The sequence below is a fragment of the Physeter macrocephalus genome, unplaced genomic scaffold (assembly GCF_002837175.3).
Source record: "Physeter macrocephalus isolate SW-GA unplaced genomic scaffold, ASM283717v5 random_37, whole genome shotgun sequence".
NCBI classification, from domain to species: domain Eukaryota; kingdom Metazoa; phylum Chordata; class Mammalia; order Artiodactyla; family Physeteridae; genus Physeter; species Physeter macrocephalus.
This window is the reverse complement of record NW_021145324.1, coordinates 132,173-149,712: the sequence shown is the minus strand read 5'-3', so window position 1 is coordinate 149,712 and position 17,540 is coordinate 132,173. Positions and strand designations below refer to the sequence as shown.

Sequence of the window (17,540 nt, the reverse complement as noted above, 5' to 3'; positions counted from 1 at the left end):
CCACTCCCAACACCTAGTTAGACTGGGCCCGTGGGAGGGGCGCGTCTGCAGGGAGAAAGCGTCGTGGTCAGCACTCTGTCGCTTTTCGGCCCCTCCTGTTCCCATGGGGAAGGGCTGACACACCCTGGATCTCGCAGCTCTGCCCGCCCGGTCCGTGCGGGTTTGCTGCAGCCCGCGCAGTCATTGGCGGCAGGGATGCTGGGAACCCCGAAGTGCATCCTGGGAAAGGTAGTTCCGTTTTGGCACCTGTAGGCAAGATCCTCTGAGGGGAGAGCCGGGTCCCCGCTTGTGCTGGCCAGAGGCGGGCCTGGACCCAGTCTGTGGGCCGTCTCTCCCCAATGGCTTCACCCGCCCTTCCCCCTCGGACGGACAGACAGGACGCCTCAGCGGGTGACATTTCATTGCGACCTGCAGTGGCCACTGGCCTTGTTCTCGGGAACCGTCTGTCCAGCGGCGCCTGTGGGTTCGGTGTGCTGCGGGTCCGCGGCCGGAGCCTGCACTGGGGCTCGTGCTCGGGCCGGTGTTGACCGGGCTTGTTGCCGGAGCTGGAGCTGGAATTGGAGCCATGGCCACCGGAGCGGCCGCCGACTTGTCAGCAGTCACGCCCTTGCGCGACGCTGCCGCTTTATCAGAGGTCGCACCTTCGCTGGGGCTCGCGGCCTTGTCCGCCTTCAAGCTCCATCTGGTGCCCAAGGTTTCGGCGGGGCTGCAGCAGTTGGACCAGGTCGTACCGGAGACGGAGACGCGGGCTACAGTGACTTCCGGCGCAGGGCTGGCGGCAGTGAGCGCGCTCGCCGAGGCGCGAGCCGTGGCAGGGGATGGCATCGGGCCGTCGAGGAAGTGTCCGTGGCTCCCGGCAGTCGTGGCCAGGGTGGGAAAAAGCGCAGCATATTGCATCATAGAGGTGCCGTCTGGCTCTGAGAGGAGCGCTGCGCCCTGGAGCGGGCCGGAGTCCGCCAGTCTTCTGTGAGCACTACCCTCTTTCCCAGGAGTCACCTCCACGTGGGCTCCTTAACAAATGCAAGTGACTGCGACACCTCCCCAAATATCTCTCCTGGGCTAGTCTCCACATCCAGCAGGTCTAAAATCTCTGAGTCCTCATGCTTAATAAAGTATGCCCAAATCACTTTCTCAAGCTCCAGACCAAGGGAGTGGGATAAAAATCCCAGAATTTGTGGGAGGAGCAAGCACTGATGCTGCAGGAAGAACAGAGTAAACTGACCATAAACGTTGGTTTGCAATAAGCCTGCCCAGTGCTGGGAGGATCTGCCTTAGGGGTTGGTCAGCCCCTTCCACTCAGGATGTTTGATCCCTTACAAGCCCCAGTAACCTCAGTAGCTGTGTGATACCCTGGGCCCTTGGGATGGGCAGGCCAAAGCTCCTCCTGAACCAATCTTGACCTTGGCTGGCCTCTGGGGGTAAGCAGATGTTGGCCTCAGTGGCAAAGTTATGTGTTTTAGCCAGAATTAAGGCTACTGTCTGTGATTGGCCACAGGGTCCAGGGGAGCATTTGACGTTAACCACTCTCTTTAAAACTTCCCTTGGGCCCTGTGGTGCTACACTCTCCTGCTTTTCCTCATACTTACTATCTTGTATGGTCCTCCTCCTCTACCTATAAGCTAGACCCTCTCCTTTCTACCCTACTGCTCTTCCTGGGTGTGTTTATCCAGGACCATGGCTACAGCTAGGCTACTAAGGCCCAACTCCTCCAACCCAGTTGTCTTTCCCGAGCTCCAGACCAGGTAAATCACCATCATTCGTGGCCAGGGTTGGGGGAGGGGGATAAGATCACGTCACCCTCCTTAACCCCCCCTCCCCCAATGGTGCCTTTATTCCCAAGTTACTCAAACAGGATGCTCTACACTCCAGGCTCTGCTCTCTCCCTTTTCTCAATTCCCACTCCACTATGCTCTAAGCCTACAGCTAACTGTTATGCACCCTCTATTCCCCCACCACACCCCTGGCCCCTACATTTACTATTTCCTCTTCCTGCATCCCTCAACCTTCAGGTCACTTCCTCTGCCAGTTTTCTGACCCTCTGCTGTGGCAGGTACCACGTCTGGATCCACAGCCCCTTCTGCTAAGTGTGAACCAATGTGCTCCAGTGTCTGTTCTTCCCCTGTAGTCCCCTCACTTTGCTGAGGATCCTCCTGTGCTGAGGTACCTCAGTGTCCCCAGGGAATATAGAATAGCCTTCATTACTTGCTTCTACACGAAACGCAATTCCCTCCTCTCTTTCCCCCTTCCCCACCACTCCCCCCTTGCTTTCCAGATGGAAAAGGGGAAGGAGAGACAATTGAGTCTGCCTTGGGAGTCTGGGTCAGAGAAGCACAGGGAAGGTGGGGAGACAGCTTCCTGGCCGGGGCAGGGGCCCCCGGCAGACTGGGGCAGAGGCAGGCAACGGGTTAGAGCAAGCATTGACCTCAAGCAGCCACTCGGGCCATGGCCAGGTCTAGGCTCAGGAGATAGTGCTGAGGCAAGCCTGCCAGGCGGATTCAGCGGAGCAACCCCTGCCTGGCCCAGACAGTGTGGAGCCCAGGCCAGGCCCAGGCAGGCCCAGCGGCGGGGGCGGAGAGGGTTGGTTGGGTGCAGAGCTTGCTCCTGGCCATTCTGGTTTCCCTCAGCACCTTGCATTTCAGGCAAGTGGCTGCCTCCTGTTAGCCTCAGCCTCTCCACACGTTGGGGGCTCACAGGCTACATCCTGAGAGTGAGATGACGAGCCAGGTCACCACCCACCTCTCCTCGGGGTCTAGGAGGCTCTGGTCCAGAGGAAGGGCTGGGCCAGGTCCAGGACCCAGGCGAACCAGGGGAGGTGGCTGCCAGCTTCTGGAACCAGAATCTTAGGCACTTTGCCTTGTGGCCATCGGGGGAGGGTGCAGGTGTTGGGGCCCGAGAGGCCTCCCTGGGGCAGTACAGCTGGACCCGAGCCAGCCAGTGCCAGTCAGCAGGCTGCCACCCAGAAGTCGGCATGTCGTGCTGCTTGGCTCTGCCACCTTCTCAACACATTTCTGCCCCTGTCTCCCAAGGGGGCAGATTTTAAAACTCCATAAACCCTCAGGCTCCCACCGTCAAGCTCTGGATGGGGATTTTAGGCCTCTGGGAAGAGGGCTGCAAGGGCGGCCTGGGGCTGGGCTGAGCTTTTGAGGTTACACAAAGCTGCCCTGGGAGAGGACTGGCTCTCTCAGCTTGCTCTAGGCTTGAAAGAGAAGACAGAAAACACCTGGGGAATCTTACTCCCTTTATTCTCTTCAACTAATCAACATGACCACCAGTGACACAACACTGTTATTGACACACAACACTCAAAAGTGGGGCCTCTCTTCACTCCAGGGGGACGAGTCAGGTGAGTGGGGCTTCCCTCACGGGGGCGCAAAGGAGTCAGGGCTGCTCACCTGAGGGGCGGGTGCCATGGAACCCACCTCTTGGTTGTGATGGTTTCGAGTTGCCCCACCATTCAGGATGCATGCCCATGCCCCCTTCTGACCTCCATATCCATAGCAGTTTCAAGTTTCAGCCTAAGCTCAGATCAGTTTCTATTCTCCCCTCTGCTTTCACCAATGACGCTGTGACCCTGTGTCGCACTCCTCCACGAGGGCACTTCTTAAGAGTCAGGCTTGCGTGGAGTTGAACGAGAGGGTTTGGCTACACTCTGCCTTCCTGACCCAGTTCTGGTGGGAAAGTGCCACGACCCCTGGGCCTTGGCCTGAGCTGGTCAGAGGGACTCGACACTGCCACCTCCCCCAGCCTGTTCCCTGTTTAGTTCCTCCCAAGATGTAGCTTGCTCTGGGAGGAAAGTACCCAGCTAAAAGAGTCTGGGGAGGTGGGCAACAGAGAACAGGTCACACCCCAAAGGTCTCTGACTCTGCCCCCTTTCTTGCTATGAAACCCCAGACCCCAACTAATTGTGTCCACATCATCCATCCAGTACCGGAGCCAAGACCCCTGGCCCTCACCCTACAACATGCGAGCATCCTACTACGTATGCTACACCCTAGTCCTCAATTGGCCTTCAGTCGGCCTTTGACCACACTGACCGTCTTCCCCTGGACTGACCCTGGAGCCCCAAGGGCTCTCCGGGACCCTTCTGGAGACACATTCCTCAGACCTGTTTCTGAGAGGATCTGCTTCTAGCTTTACAAGGGGTTTGTCTCTACAACTGAAGTTTCTTTCTGCTGCCATCTTACAGGGAAAAAAACCTGCGTGGAGAATCGTCTCCTCTTCCTCAGTCTCAGAGGGACACCCCCTTGGTCCATGCTGTCAGTAGAGGCAGGCAGCCTTCTTCTCCCCTCTTGGTGGTACTCTCTGACCTGGCACTTGGGTGGGGTGGGGCTTTATGCAGATGTTAAGAAGGGTCTCCCCGTAGTCATCCAAGGCCTGCCTTTTCCTTCTCCCCAGCAGGCCTCGCTTTTTCCTCCTACAGCGTTCTAGATTTTGATCTTTGAATTTGAGGGTCATCCCTTTGGGAACAGGACAGACGAAGGGTGAAGGACTTTCACCTTTTGAACTTCTAGGTAGTGGAATCACAGGTCTCTTCCACAGGTTGGTAGGAAGCTGGGTCACCCTCTCCGGGGATGTGACTCCTCACCTGGCATCTCGGTCATCTTACTTCAGGACCACAGCGCGTTAGTGGGGCCAGCGTGGGGTCAGTGGGTGGGCACTTCCTTTGAACCCAGCACTGGACGGAGTCCTCTCCTTCTTTAAGGGTCTCCAGGGTTAGGGGATGGGGTTCTTGTTACGGATGTTTCAAGAGTTTTCTCTCTCCAACCATTTTAGAAGAAAACAGTCTGTTTCCCCTGCCACACACTCCCAGTCACGTGAGCGGGTTTGGCTGGGTTAATGAGAGTATGTCACTGTGTGCGGTGTGTGAGGACTGGAGACAAGCCTGGCCAGGGAGTGTGTTTCTCATCCTTTCGTTTGCCTCTGAAGGTTTCTGGCTAAGGAGGAAAGGAGCCAAGTGGGTGGAATCTGTCCCTTTGCAAGCCCACAGTCGGGCTGGGTTGTTAACAGCCTCAGAGGGCTCCGGGTACCAGGCTGAGGTGGTCGGGTGGTCAGGTCTCCATATGCTCCTCAGGGACCCACGGTCCAGCCTGTGGGGTGTTTGGACACCCATCACGGTGTGCAGGCTGGCTTGTCCTGCCAGCAGCCTTGCTAACAGCTCAGATGAAAGGGTGAGGTTTAAAATCAGGTTGCTGGCTAATCAAAGCTCTCTATTCCGTCAGCTTGCTGTCCCTCGTTGCCACAGGGAGCCCACACATAGCTCTCTTGACTTGGAGGAGTCTGGGCAGGATTTAACCACACACAGGCCTTGAGTCTCTGAAGGGCTTTATTCTTTGGAGGTCGACTAGCAGCGGTTCTCCCTCTCCGACTGAGGACAGAATTTGAGGAAACGGGCTGCCACTGCAGCAGGACTGGTGGCAGTTAGATTTCAGGAGAAGCCTCCTGACAGTGAGACCTGAGAACGTGGCAGGAGGGACCCTCCATCCCTGGAGGCCTCTGAGAGTAGACGTCCCCAGCTGGGCTGGGGAGAGGGGAGTCCTGCCTGCTTTGGGGGTGGGGGGAACCCTGATGGCCTGAGCTGGAATCTGCTTGTACTTGCAGTTTAACAAGCTCCTGGAGACAGGGAAGACCGGGCAGCCTGGAGTTTGTTGGGTTCCATCGGAACAGTTTCTCCACCTCGGTCTGCTTTCCTCAAAGCACTCTAGCAAACCCCCTACTCTTCCTCCCCAATTTTTGTGGTCTCCTTATACTTAAAGCTTTTATGCACCCCAAACTTCAGCCTTTAAAAAGGCTGGATATTTTTTTTCCTTCCCCATTTTTGGGTTCTTTCTGATCAGGAATTCCATGGGTCTCTTCCTTTCACACACACAATCACCTAAGACTGCCCTCGTACCCCGAGGAACCCCCAGTGTCCTGAGCTACACCTTCTCTTCCTAGTTCCTGGGGCATTTCTCCTCTGTGGATCTGAGAGCTCCTCATCACTTATTTTTCTCCTCTGTTTTCTTCCTTTTCTGGTTCCACCCCATTCCCGCGCTCCTCCCCAGACGAGCAGTTTCCTCAGTGTAATTGTCCACGGCTCTGGGAGAGAGGTTCCCTCCCATACTCCAAGGGGAGAGAATGCTGTGGAGCAAGTTCACGGGAGGTTCTTCCACACCTTCTAAGGGTCACTCCTCCCAAGTCAACGCCATTGTCATATTCCCTGCACTTCCCTGACCCTATAGTTTCACCAGGATTTCAATACAGTTTTATAGGGTTGTGTAGAGACATATTGGGACCTCTTCCTACAATTAATAGGGCTTTTATCCACTATGGTTTATAGGGTTTTTCTGCTACAGACTTAAAGGGCTTTTTTTTCCTACGTATTTATAGGGTTTCTAACCCAACAGTTTTTCTCTACTGCCTTATAAGTGGTTCCCACCAACAATTTTAAAGGGTTTCTCATCAGTGATGTAAAAGCACTATTTTTAGCCACCGTTCTTTATCCTCTGCCTCTCTCCAATCTGATAGAGGTTTCCTCCTTTCCCCACATAATTTTTGGGGAGATCCAGTGTTCCTCTCAGGAGAGAGAGGCCCCTGGTCTCCAGACCCATTTCACAGGGTGACCCCTGGGTGGCAGCTCCTATGGAGGAGGAGGGCTGCGACTTCTGTGAAGCCGTCTCCACACTCGGGGCACAAATAGGGCTTTTCTTCCAAAAGGGTTTTGGGGCTTCCCCCTTCCCTGTGGCTGCTGCTCTCTGTGGGGATGGGGGCTTCCTCCTCACTTTCCTGGCTTGTGGACAGGGTGGCTGGCTCTGGGAGGGGGTCCTCAGGTTTGGGGGACTTTTCTTGGGTATGGGTCTCCTGGTGCCGGATGAGGGCTAGGCGATCGAGGAAGGAGGCCCCACAATCTGAGCAGCTGTAGGGTCTGGCCCCCAGCGGGCTCCTGAGGTGCTCCAGGAGGACCGAAGAGCTCTTCCCCAGCTCCGGACTCTTCTGGGGTTTCCCGCCAGCGTGGACTTTCTGGTGCAGCAGCAGCTCAGAGCTGAGGCCAAAGCTTTTTTTGCATTCGGGGCATTTAAAGGGCTTTCCACTTAGGAAGGGACTGGGCCCTGCCCCTTCCCCTAGGCCAATCCTATAATCAGGAAAGAGGAAGGGCTTTTCGTTGCCGTGGGTGAGCTGATGTTGGAGGAGCACAGCGCGATCCAGAAAGCTTTCTCCACAGTGCGAACAGATGTAGGACTTGGAGGACAGCAGACCCAGCCTTTGGCTGAAGCTCTCCTGCCCATCAGGCATTTTAAAGGGCTGTCCTGGGGGGTCAGCTCTGCCCTCCGCAGCACCTGGATAGGAATTTCCTCCAAAAGGGAGCCTGGGGGGTCGAAACTGAGGCGGCTTGGGGATGGGGTGTGCAGGGAGGCCGTCTGAATTTTTGTAGGGGTTTTCTCCGATATGGATCCTCTGATGTTGCATGAAAATGCCCTCGTCATTGAACCCCTTTCCGCAGACGAGACACTTGTGGGGTTTGGCTCCAGGGGGTGGGGTCAGCAGGGCAGGGTCCCCGAGCCCCAGGAGGCTGTCGCCCTGAGCTCTTCGGGCGGGGGTCTTGCCCCTTTCATGGATCACTCGATGCTGCTCCAGCTCGTGCGCCTCCAAGAAGGCCTTCCCGCAGTCGGAGCACACGAAGAGGTTCTCATCCATGTGGGTGCGCACGTGCGTAATGAGGTTCGAGCTCTGGCTGAAGCTCTTGCCGCACTCGGGGCACTTGTAGGGCTTCTCGCCCGTGTGCGTGCGCCGGTGCTGGATGAGGTGGGAGCTGCGGATGAAGCTCTTGCCGCAATCGGAGCACTTGTAGGGCTTCTCGCCGGTGTGGATGCGCTGGTGGCGGATGAGGGTGGAGCTCATGATGAAGCTCTTGCCGCAGTCGGCACAGATGTAGGGCCGCTCGCCGCGGTGGATGCGCTGGTGATTGATGAGGTTGGAGCTGACGCTGAAGCTCTTGCCGCACTCGGGGCACTTGTAGGGCCGCTCGCCCGTGTGCGTGCGCTGGTGCCGCAGCAGCGTGGCGCTCAGCGTGAAGGTCTTGCCGCACACCGGGCACTTGAACGGGTCCTCGCGCAGGTGAGTCCGCTGGTGCTTGATGAGGGTGGAGCTGTGGCCGAAGCTCTTGCCGCACTCCAGGCACTCGTAGGGCTTCTCTCCGGTGTGCGTGCGCTGGTGCTGGGTCAGCTCCGAGCTCTGGATGAAGCTCTTGCCGCACTCGGTGCAGCGGTACGGCTTCTCACCGGCGTGGATCTTCTGGTGCTTGAGGAGGTTGTGGTTCTGGCCGAAGCGCTTGCCGCACTCGGGGCACTTGTAGGGCTTCTCGCCCGTGTGGGTGGCCTGGTGCTGGATGAGGTCCGAGCTGCGGTAGAAAGCCCGCCGGCACTCGCCGCACTTGTACGGCTTCTCGCCCGTGTGAGAGCGCTGGTGCTTGATGAGGTTGGTGCTCTGGGTGAAGGCCTTCTCGCACTCGGTGCACTTGTAGGGCTTCTCGCCCGTGTGCGTGCGCTGGTGCTGCACCAGGTTGGAGCTCCAGCTGAAGCACTTGCCGCAGTCGGGGCACTTGTAGGGCTTCTCGCCCGTGTGCGTGCGCTGGTGCTGCACCAGGTGCGAGCTCTGCGTGAAGCTCTTGCCGCACTCGGAGCAGGTGTTGGGCCGCTCGCCTGTGTGGATGCGCTGGTGCCGCAGCAGCTTGGACCACTGGCTGAAGCTCTTGCCGCACTCGTTGCAGATGTAGGGCTTCTCGGCCCCGGAAGGGCGGCCTTGCACCAGCTCCCGCAGGCTGGGCTCGTTGGCCCCGACCACCGGGGGGCTGTTCCAGGTGGTCAGAGTCCCCCACTGCCAACTGGCCTCACAGGCCTTGGTCCAGTCAGACGGGGTCGGGACTACCTCGGGGGTGGGGGGGTCCAGAGGGGTCTGGTGGTCTGAGGGGTTGGAGTGACCCAGCGGGGCCGGGGGGTCCTGGGGGACTGAGGGATCCTGGGAGGGTGTCTCCAGGGGCATCTCTGGTGGGTCCTTGAATTCTGGACTCTGAGATGGATCTCCCAAGATGACCTCCTCCTCCCCAGAACTTTCCTGCTGAGGGCTCTCCTCTTCGTTCCCACTGTCGGCACCTACAGAGAGAAAGGGAGTCTCCAGCCCCCATTTCCTTTCAGAACACGGGCCGAGCATCACTTCCCTCCCCTGGGTTTCCCCCAGAGTCTGCGCCCCTCCCTGAACTGGGGCCACTGTCTTGTCAGGACCGCAGTCCCTTCTTGCGTCCCTCACCTCGATGAGCATCGTCGGGGCTCAGCTCAGGACCCTGCAGATCAGGGCCCCACAGCGCTGCCTCGGGCTCCATCCCAGAACTCAGGACTGCCCAGTGCTCCAGGGACCCTGGGGAGGGGAGGGGAGAGAGCACACCATGGGAGCTGACCTCCCGCCTTCCTTTACTCCCCCAGCCCCACTCCCCCACCTGCCCACCCCCAGCCCCTATTTCTCCTCATCTGAACTGCAGTCTCCCACCTCCCCATTTTTCTGGGCATCAGTTCTCACCGCGCCCCCCACCCCCGGCCCCCGCAGGCCAGATTCCTGCTCCAGATCTTAAGATCACAACTAAGCAAGTAGGTGAATTTAAGAGTGTAATTAAAAGCTCATCAGTCATAACCCTTTGAACCCAGACTGGGGGCTGGAGAGGTATTATCTGACACCCACAGGGGAAGCAGGCTCTCCACCCTACCCCTCTGATGCCCAGAGGCTGGGAAACCTGTTATTTTGCTAATCAGAGGAAGTTCATTAAAGACTCTAATTTTCCTCCTTAATGGGGCTGCTAATTGGGACCAATAAACTTTCCTTATGAGCCCCGTAGACAACCAAGACTGCCTGGAACACTTAAAGAATTAAAAAAAGAAAGCAACCACCCTGATTTCCCTGAGGGGACAGGGCCCTCCAAAAGACTGGGGCACTTTCCCGTTATCCAAGCACAGAAAGAAGGTCGAAGCTTGGGCCAGAGGTAGGGAGAGGGGGCAGTTTAAAGCCATCGGGGGCTTCTGCAGCAACTACCTTGAGAGGGAATTGGAAAGGAAAAGAGAGACGGGATGAGTGTGTGGAGACCACCTGGCAGCTGACAGCTAGCTGACACAGTGCCTGCTGCGCTGTCCTCATTGTCTCACCCGGTCCTCCCCACAGTCCTGTGAGGAGACCCAGGAATCAGGTTGTCCATTTTCCAGATTAGGAAATCAATGCCCAGGGAGATTTCTCCAAGGTCACAGGCTGGGCAGTGGCAGAGCTAAGACCAGATATGCAAGGCTCTGTGTCTGGCTTGTCGCAGCCTCTAAGAGAGGGAAATGACCTTGAAAGTCATGCAAACTCATAAACGTGGGCAGCTGGGGAAAGAAGCTCAGACAGAGCCTGCTGGCCATGGGAACGGGATGGAGAAATTCCTGGGATCAAGAGGTTTCCCTGGCTGTGAGAGGAGGGGTTGGATCCTGACAATCTGTAGCTGTGAACCACTCCCATCCTGGTACCCCTTCTTCTAATCCATCTTCTCTTTCGTTACTGCTGTATCCCATCCCTAACACGTAATAGGTGCTCAATAAATTTTGAATGAATGAAAGATGAATGAATGAGATGCCCCTTGCTCCTAGGAAACCTGTTTGGTCCAATGCCTTTAAAGGGGATGGCAGCAGAGGAGCAGGAGTTCAGAGTAAAACATAGGCAGCTGTCACTCCAGAGACAGTGATATGATTCCATGATGAGGGAACAGGGCCACAAGAGCTAAGTGCTAGGAGGAGAACTCCCCACGAAGTTTAGACCCTTAAGAGAGACCCTGGGGAGGGCCTGGGCTTTGAGTGGCCATGTGGGGTGACCACTGTGTGTATGGGGGCGGTGGTGCAAGGGCTCGTGAGAAGGCAGCAGGCTGGTGACCAAAGTGAAGCAGGAGCTAGCTGAAGCCTGCCAAACAGCAGTAGGAGAGAGAGGACTTAGATGTTAGGAAGTAAATGAATTTCTTCATCTCCGCAGCTCCTCAGGCTATGAGAATCCCCCACGCCCATCTGTAAGTGTCTTTGGGAAGGTGCAAGCAGGGACTTCTGCCAAGCTGGGGGCTGCCTGACCATGCTGAAGAGGCCTGCTGTGTTTGCTGAGGACAGGTAAGAATTTATGTACCATGATCTTCTCTCGAGAAATTCAAACTCAGCGGTCCAGGGTAGAAGGGAAGGGGTTAATGACAAGGCCGACATGGAATATGCAAGTGGGGAGAACGAGGGAGGCAAGAAGTGCTTGGGCCTGCAGCGGCCTCGACCTCAGGCCAGCCCCACTGCGGAGGGAGGGAGGGAGGGAAGGAGAGGAGGAGGCTGCCTCACAGAGAGGTGTGGAGAGCGGCCCAGGGTGACCCTGACATGGAGGCAGCCGCGGGAATACAGCCACCCTGGCCCCGGCCCCCCGACGCCCACACCAGCCCGGACCCTGGACTTCTGCTCCAGCCGGTCCCCACGACCCTCCTTCCGGCTCCCAACCCCGAGGCTCCCAACCCCGAGCCTGGCATCCTCCCCTCCCCGCGCCCGGGGCACCCAGGATTCCCGGCTCTCCCGCGGCGCCCCGGCCCCCGGCCCGCCAGGCCGAATTCCCTCTTCCCAGAATGCTCACGCCCTCCCCTCCCCCACAGCCAGACCCTCGCGCTCTTCCCAGAATCCTCGGCCCTCCCGGCCCCTTCCCGGCCCCCACCCCTAACCCGGGCGGCCCCGGGGGCGGGGGAGGGGGCTCAGTCCCGCGCCCGGCCCCTGCCTCTCGCGCCCCATTGTTCCCCGGCGGCCGTCCCGGGCCCTCCGGGCCAACCCCCCGGGAACCCAGGCGCCCCCAACTCACGGCTCTGGGGTCTGGGAAAGGCCGGAAGGCAGAATCCAGCCCCAGGGGACTTAACCCCTTGAATGCCCTGCCTCGGGGGGCGGGCTAGATGCCGAGGACTCTGGGGTCCTTCTCAAGGGGTGATCCCAGGCTGAGGACCCGGGGACCAGTTCAGGGTGACTGGGACGGAGCAGGAAGTGACCCCAGCTTCCCGGGCCCCTCTAGCCTGGAGTCAGATCATCAGCTCTATGGGATTTAACCCTTTGCCTCCCACAGCCTGGGAGAAGAAGAGGACGGGGAAGCAGGGAGGTGGCTGAGACGACGGCCCTCTCTCCGCCTCCAGTGGAAGCCAGTTCTCTGGGGGGCTCCGGATTTCTGGCCACCCTCCATTTCACAGGGGCTCCGCCTGCCGCTCCCAGAAAGCCCTATCTCAGATTCGTTGGCTGCTGGTCTCCGGGGCCTGCCTTTGTTGGGACTCAGACCCAGGCATGGGTCCTGGATGCCTGGATTGTGGGGTGGGAGCCAGGGCTGGCAGGACAGACCTGGAGACGGAACATCCTACAGACCAAAAATGGCTTATGTGAAATAAGAAGTCACAGCAACAAGCATTTGGGCTGAGGGGACCAGCGCAGCCAGGAGAGATTTGTGGCAGCCTGTGTCCCTAGCCCCAGCCTCACTGGGAAGTGTGTGCTGGCCCCTCTTCCCCAGTTAGCTCCCCTCAGAGGAGGAAACTGAGGCCCCGTGGTGGCAGGAGGGAGGAGGGCAAGAACGTTTCCCAGTAGCTCCAGGGGCACCCAGCTGAGAGCAAGAGAAAAACCCTGGTGGCCTCAAGTCCAGGTTATCTAGGCCCCCAATTTTTATAGCCTTTTTCTCTTTTCCTCCTCACCACAATCAATGATTATCCCCATTTTACAGGAGAGGAAACTAAGGTGTGAGAAGTGAGGGAAGGTGCTTAAGACCATGCCGTTATTTCAGTTTAACACATTGGTATATGGGAGCCTACTATTTCTGGGCACCGTGGGGAACAGAACAGCAGGGAGACCTCGGAGCTGAACAAAAATTGGGCTCCCTACCCTCAAGAACTCAAGAGGTTTGACTGTGTGTGTTTGTGTGTGTGTGATAAACGCAAAGGAATTACAAATCACATTCACAAGGAGAATGTGAAAAGGGCTATCTGTCCAGAGATGTGAGGGAGCGAGGGGAGGAACGAACTGTCAGAAATTGCTAAGGGGACACAACTCCTCTGGGCCTACATCTGCGGTTTAGAGAGTGTGGCCAGCAGAAGAGGCCCTGCTGGCCCCGCCTCTGCTCCTTATCAGAGCTGTCTCCTTCCACCTTCCCTAGCAGGCATATCTCCATCTTATCCTTGGCTTCTGTCACCTTTGACACCTCAGTCTCGCCTCAGGGCCTTTGCTTCTCCTGGTCCCCCTTCCCCAGCTCTGTTTCTCAAAGCATGTATCACCTCTGGCACTGCCTTCCGCTCCGCTCCCGCACACACAGGGGTTAAGCTCAGCTCCATCAGGGCGGGGGCCCGGCCTCTTGTAGTCACTGCTGTCTCCGCTGCACCTAGAACAGTAACTGGCAGGTAGTAGGTGCTCAGTGTGTGGGATGAAGTCATCCTTCTGCCTCTTCCATCTGTTTCTGGATTAATCCCTAGGCTGGACAGATGGGGCAGAGTTGGGCAGAGCCTCCACTGCACAATCACATTCGTTCCCAGACATCCCCACTCTCCCCTTTGCTCTGAGGGACAGGTGAGAAGGAGGCCGACTTGGGATCAGAGAGGCTTGTGGGCAGATCCGGCCCTCAAGGCTCTCTTCTGCCCTCCCGGGGCTGCAAAAGCCTGACCTGGCCCTGGGGCAGTAAGTCGACAGGAAAGCTGTACCCTGGAGGCTCACAGAAGAGTTGAATTTGGCCTACAAGGTTTGGGGGTTTTTTTTTAAACTGAATTAATTGCCACATTTAAAAATTGGTACATTTCATATAAAAATTCAAATTTTGGAAAATCCAAAGATGTGGCAACAGCACGCAAATTTTCACATGGCAGCAACTGGCTGGGCGGTAGCTTCCTTCTTTAGAGGGGCACTGACTTTCCAGTTTGTCACAGTCCTTGTCACTCCTCTTGTATTCCCCACCCGTGAGGCTGAAAGGTGGTTTCAGTATATTAATCATCTTTCACTGTTGATGCTCCAGCACCCACTTAACTGTAGCTATTGATTCTGTACCCCTTGATCTGTGTCTACCAGGTTCAGAGTAATAAATAGGAGGATGATGTCTGCTGACGTAGTTCCTTTGATTATTCACTACGCGCTGGGCACTGTTCCAAGGGTTTACATGTAGTAACTCCATGAACCTTCAAAACAACTCATGAAACCAATATTATTATTATTTGAGGATAGAATAAGTCACTTGTACACAGCTTACTAGTGATAGAGATGGATTCAAACCCAGGCATGCTGACTTCAGAACCATCAGGGCTCAGGCTGGCTGCGTGTGTGTGTGTGTGTATGTGTGTGTGTGTGCGTGTGTGTGTTTCTGGGACCACAGGGTAAGCCTCTCAGCCCCACCATTCTCTCCTCATCTTGCTCCAGAAGCTGGAGAGAGGAATAGGGAAGGGAAGGGCACTCCGGATGGGCCAAGCCATTTTCCAGAAAGTTTCCTGTCCTGCTTCTAGGGAGGCAAAGGGCGCTCTGACTATAGACGACAGTGTGCTGTCCTGTTGTCTATAGTCAGCTGGCACGGTGGCCATGAAGGAGACCTTCCTGGCAGGGGAATTCCTGGAAGGATGAGGATTGGATTGACTCCCTGCCTTTCATGGTCAACCCACCGCCATGTTCTTCTTGGTCACAGCTCACGAGCCTCCCACATGGCCCCTTAATACAGGGCCTTGTGCCCCGAGGCCCAGGTTGCTTTGAGAGCAGTGAGGTCCTGGAGGTAGATCCTGATCCAAACCCTGCTCCATCCTCACTGCCCGTATGATCTTGGGCAACTCACTTTGCCTCTTGGAGATTTAACTTCCTCTTCTTTGGAAAGGGGATGAGCCTTGGTTTCCAAGGGACGGGAGGGTTAAATGAGATGATGCAAGAATTTGGAGCTGACCAACTCTTGCCACGTCTGCCTCAGTCTTCCTCATCAGAGGGCACAGCCCTCAGCCTGGTGGGCAGGAGAGCCAGGAGTCTGGAAATCTGGGTAATGTCCTGAGTAATCTGGGAGGACTTGGGGCCACGACTAGACACTCCGATCCTCTGCTGTATGGATGGGGACGCTCTCAGGGCAGGATGCAAGGACTGGGAAGGTGAAGCCGGAGGAGGCCACTCACCTCACCACCCCAGGCACCTTGTCACCAGGACAGCTGCCTAACCACAGGCAGAAAGGCTGCCAGACGCTGCCACCAGGAACGGATGGGGCCTTCTTCCCCGGAGATGTGCATGCCCACAGGGAATGCTGGGAGCTGCTATTCAGGAATGTGGTCCCCAAATGCGGGACAAGAGCTGGGTCTGGGGACCTGGGAGGTCCCTTCCACCTCTGAGAGTCTGAGATTCCAGACTCAGGAACTGCTCAAGAGCCGAGGTGGCTCCTAAGGCTTTTGTCACAACAAGTCCTTCCCTCCTGGTGCCTCCCGACCACCGTGTCCCCTAAGGCTCAGAACCAAGTCCTTCCTTTACATTCTCTTCCTCAGAAATCTCCTGTTGCATGTGGTCAGTTCCAAATCCTTAGCTGTTAGCTGCCCAGCTCTGCCCCATCCTCAAAGCCTTAGCTCTTTCCCTCCATTTGCCGAACAGACCCGTCCACTTCGCCCTCATCCCAGATTCACCGGCTCCTTTTCCCTACACGATACCAAGCCTGGGGGGGTGCCATCTTCTGTACCCCTTAGCCAGTAGGTCCTTAGCCAGTGGCACCCCTGCTGAGTCCATCCACCTCTTCCATGCCCCTGCCCCAGGCCACTGCAGCCCCCTGGTTCTCATTCCTGAATTACCACAGGGACTTTCCAGCCGGCTGTCCTGCTTCCAGGGTCCTTCACTTCTCCCCACCCGTCTGGTGCCCATGGGTCTCCCCAAAGGCACTGCAGTGTTTGCCCTCAGAATGACTCCATGGCCCTCATTCTCAACAGAGATGGTTTGTTTGTTTTCTTAATTTTGGAAATTACAGAACTTTTCCATTTTTATAAAGTTAAAATAACTTTGATTAAGCTACTGAAGAGCACATATATCATTGTGTAAATGAAATTAACTTATATATTAAGTAAATGTGTATATTATATACATGTGTATATTATATATATATAATACAAATGAAGAGAAACAAAATCTTTGTATACTGTTTTGAAACCAAATATTTGCATTAAGGTATGATCTGAACTAACTCTAGTCGCTAAGCTTTCAGGGCCTCAGTTACCACCTCTGCAAAATGACATGGTCGCTCAGATGTTCTCCAACTGCAAGAGTCCGACTCTGTGAAGAACTTTTGTGCATATCTTGACAATTCTGGGGAGTCTGCCTAAGTACCTGGAAATAGTTACTTCCGGGGAGGAGAACTGAGAATCTGAAGTAAGAGCAAGACTTAGCTTTGTAACCTTCTGTTCTGTTTGATGATTTCCAATTTAGAGAAAAAAAAAAAAAACAACCACTTTTTAAATGGAAGGTTAGGAGTGGAGATTGTGGGATTAAAAAAAAAAGTTGGTTTCCTTTTCAGGTTTGTACTAATCCAAGTCAGATTAAGTCGATTCAACTGATTTCCTACCCATATGTGACACATGGACTAACCTTCTGGAGAGTTTCCCATCAGCCCTGGGAACAAATGCTCTACTGGGGCCTAAGCAAGGGAAAGGAGGTTGAAGACAGATGGAGGAGAGTATTATATTGTCACACACATTAAACTGCTTTTAAAAAAATCGGGAAGCTCTCAAAAGTTTGAAGCCTTATTCCACCACTGACATTCCCCAAGGAACCTAGAACTGTGCCTGTAGAACAGTGAAGTTCAAACCCCCGGAGGGCCTGGCCCTATCTGAACACAGCCTTTCTGCCTCCCTCACAGGTAATCCCCACCCTCGCACGTACCAAGGGCTCCACCCCACCCATCCCCTGACAGAGTAAGGGCTGTCCTGCTTCTGGGCCTTTCACCAAACCCTGACTCTCTCCCTCTCCTCTAAAGCGCTTCCCCTCCTCCTGTCCACGTAGCTGAGTCTGGTCTGTCTGCAGGGTCCTGATCAAATACCAGCCAACTTAAATCTAGGCCCTGATAGTAGCTCACATTGAGTAAGCATTTTACAACTTATACTTTCATTCACATGAAGGCATTTGTTTCTACTGATACCTTTGAGAGGCAAGTATTATCATCCTCTTTTTACACACGAGGGAATGGGACTTCAAACAAGTCAGATAACATGTTCTAGGCCACAGATCAACTGTGAAGTCTTGGGATCTGGGGGTCTTGGATTTCCCAGCTTTAAGACTGGGGCTTCTCTCCTTCAATATCCAGCTAAATCCTACCTCTTCCTTCCCTGACCACAGTGTCTCCTAGATAACTGCCCTCACCTTTGTCTGGGTCTGACCTCAGGGATTCCTGAGTTCTACTTAACATCTTTGCCACATCTGGGTACCCACTGTACTATTATTTATTTGATATTTTTCCTTCAATTTGACTCATTTTTCTTTTTCTTTTTTTGGCCACAGTGAGTGGCTTGCGGGATCTAAGCTCCCCGACCAGGG

General features: G+C 55.6%; 1 protein-coding gene across 14 annotated transcripts in view; it reads right to left on the bottom strand.

Annotated features, from left to right (window-relative positions):
* Positions 1-3,225: 3,225 nt before the first annotated feature.
* ZNF629 (zinc finger protein 629) overlaps positions 3,226-17,540 on the bottom strand; it is a 61,789-nt gene continuing 47,474 nt past the window's right edge. For 9 of the 14 annotated variants that reach the window (XM_055082194.1, XM_055082189.1, XM_055082190.1 and 6 more), the window contains 3 exons: positions 11,857-13,401; positions 9,280-10,053; positions 3,226-9,125 (listed from right to left, as the gene is read on the bottom strand). In XM_055082194.1, coding sequence (XP_054938169.1) covers positions 6,589-9,125; positions 9,280-9,352 — 2,610 coding nt within the window. In that variant the 5' untranslated portion in view covers positions 9,353-10,053; positions 11,857-13,401 and the 3' untranslated portion in view covers positions 3,226-6,588. Of the gene's footprint in view, positions 9,145-9,279; positions 10,054-11,856; positions 15,185-17,540 lie in introns of those variants that run through there. The other 5 variants (XM_028483502.2, XM_028483493.2, XM_028483491.2 and 2 more) reach the window with 5 other exon arrangements.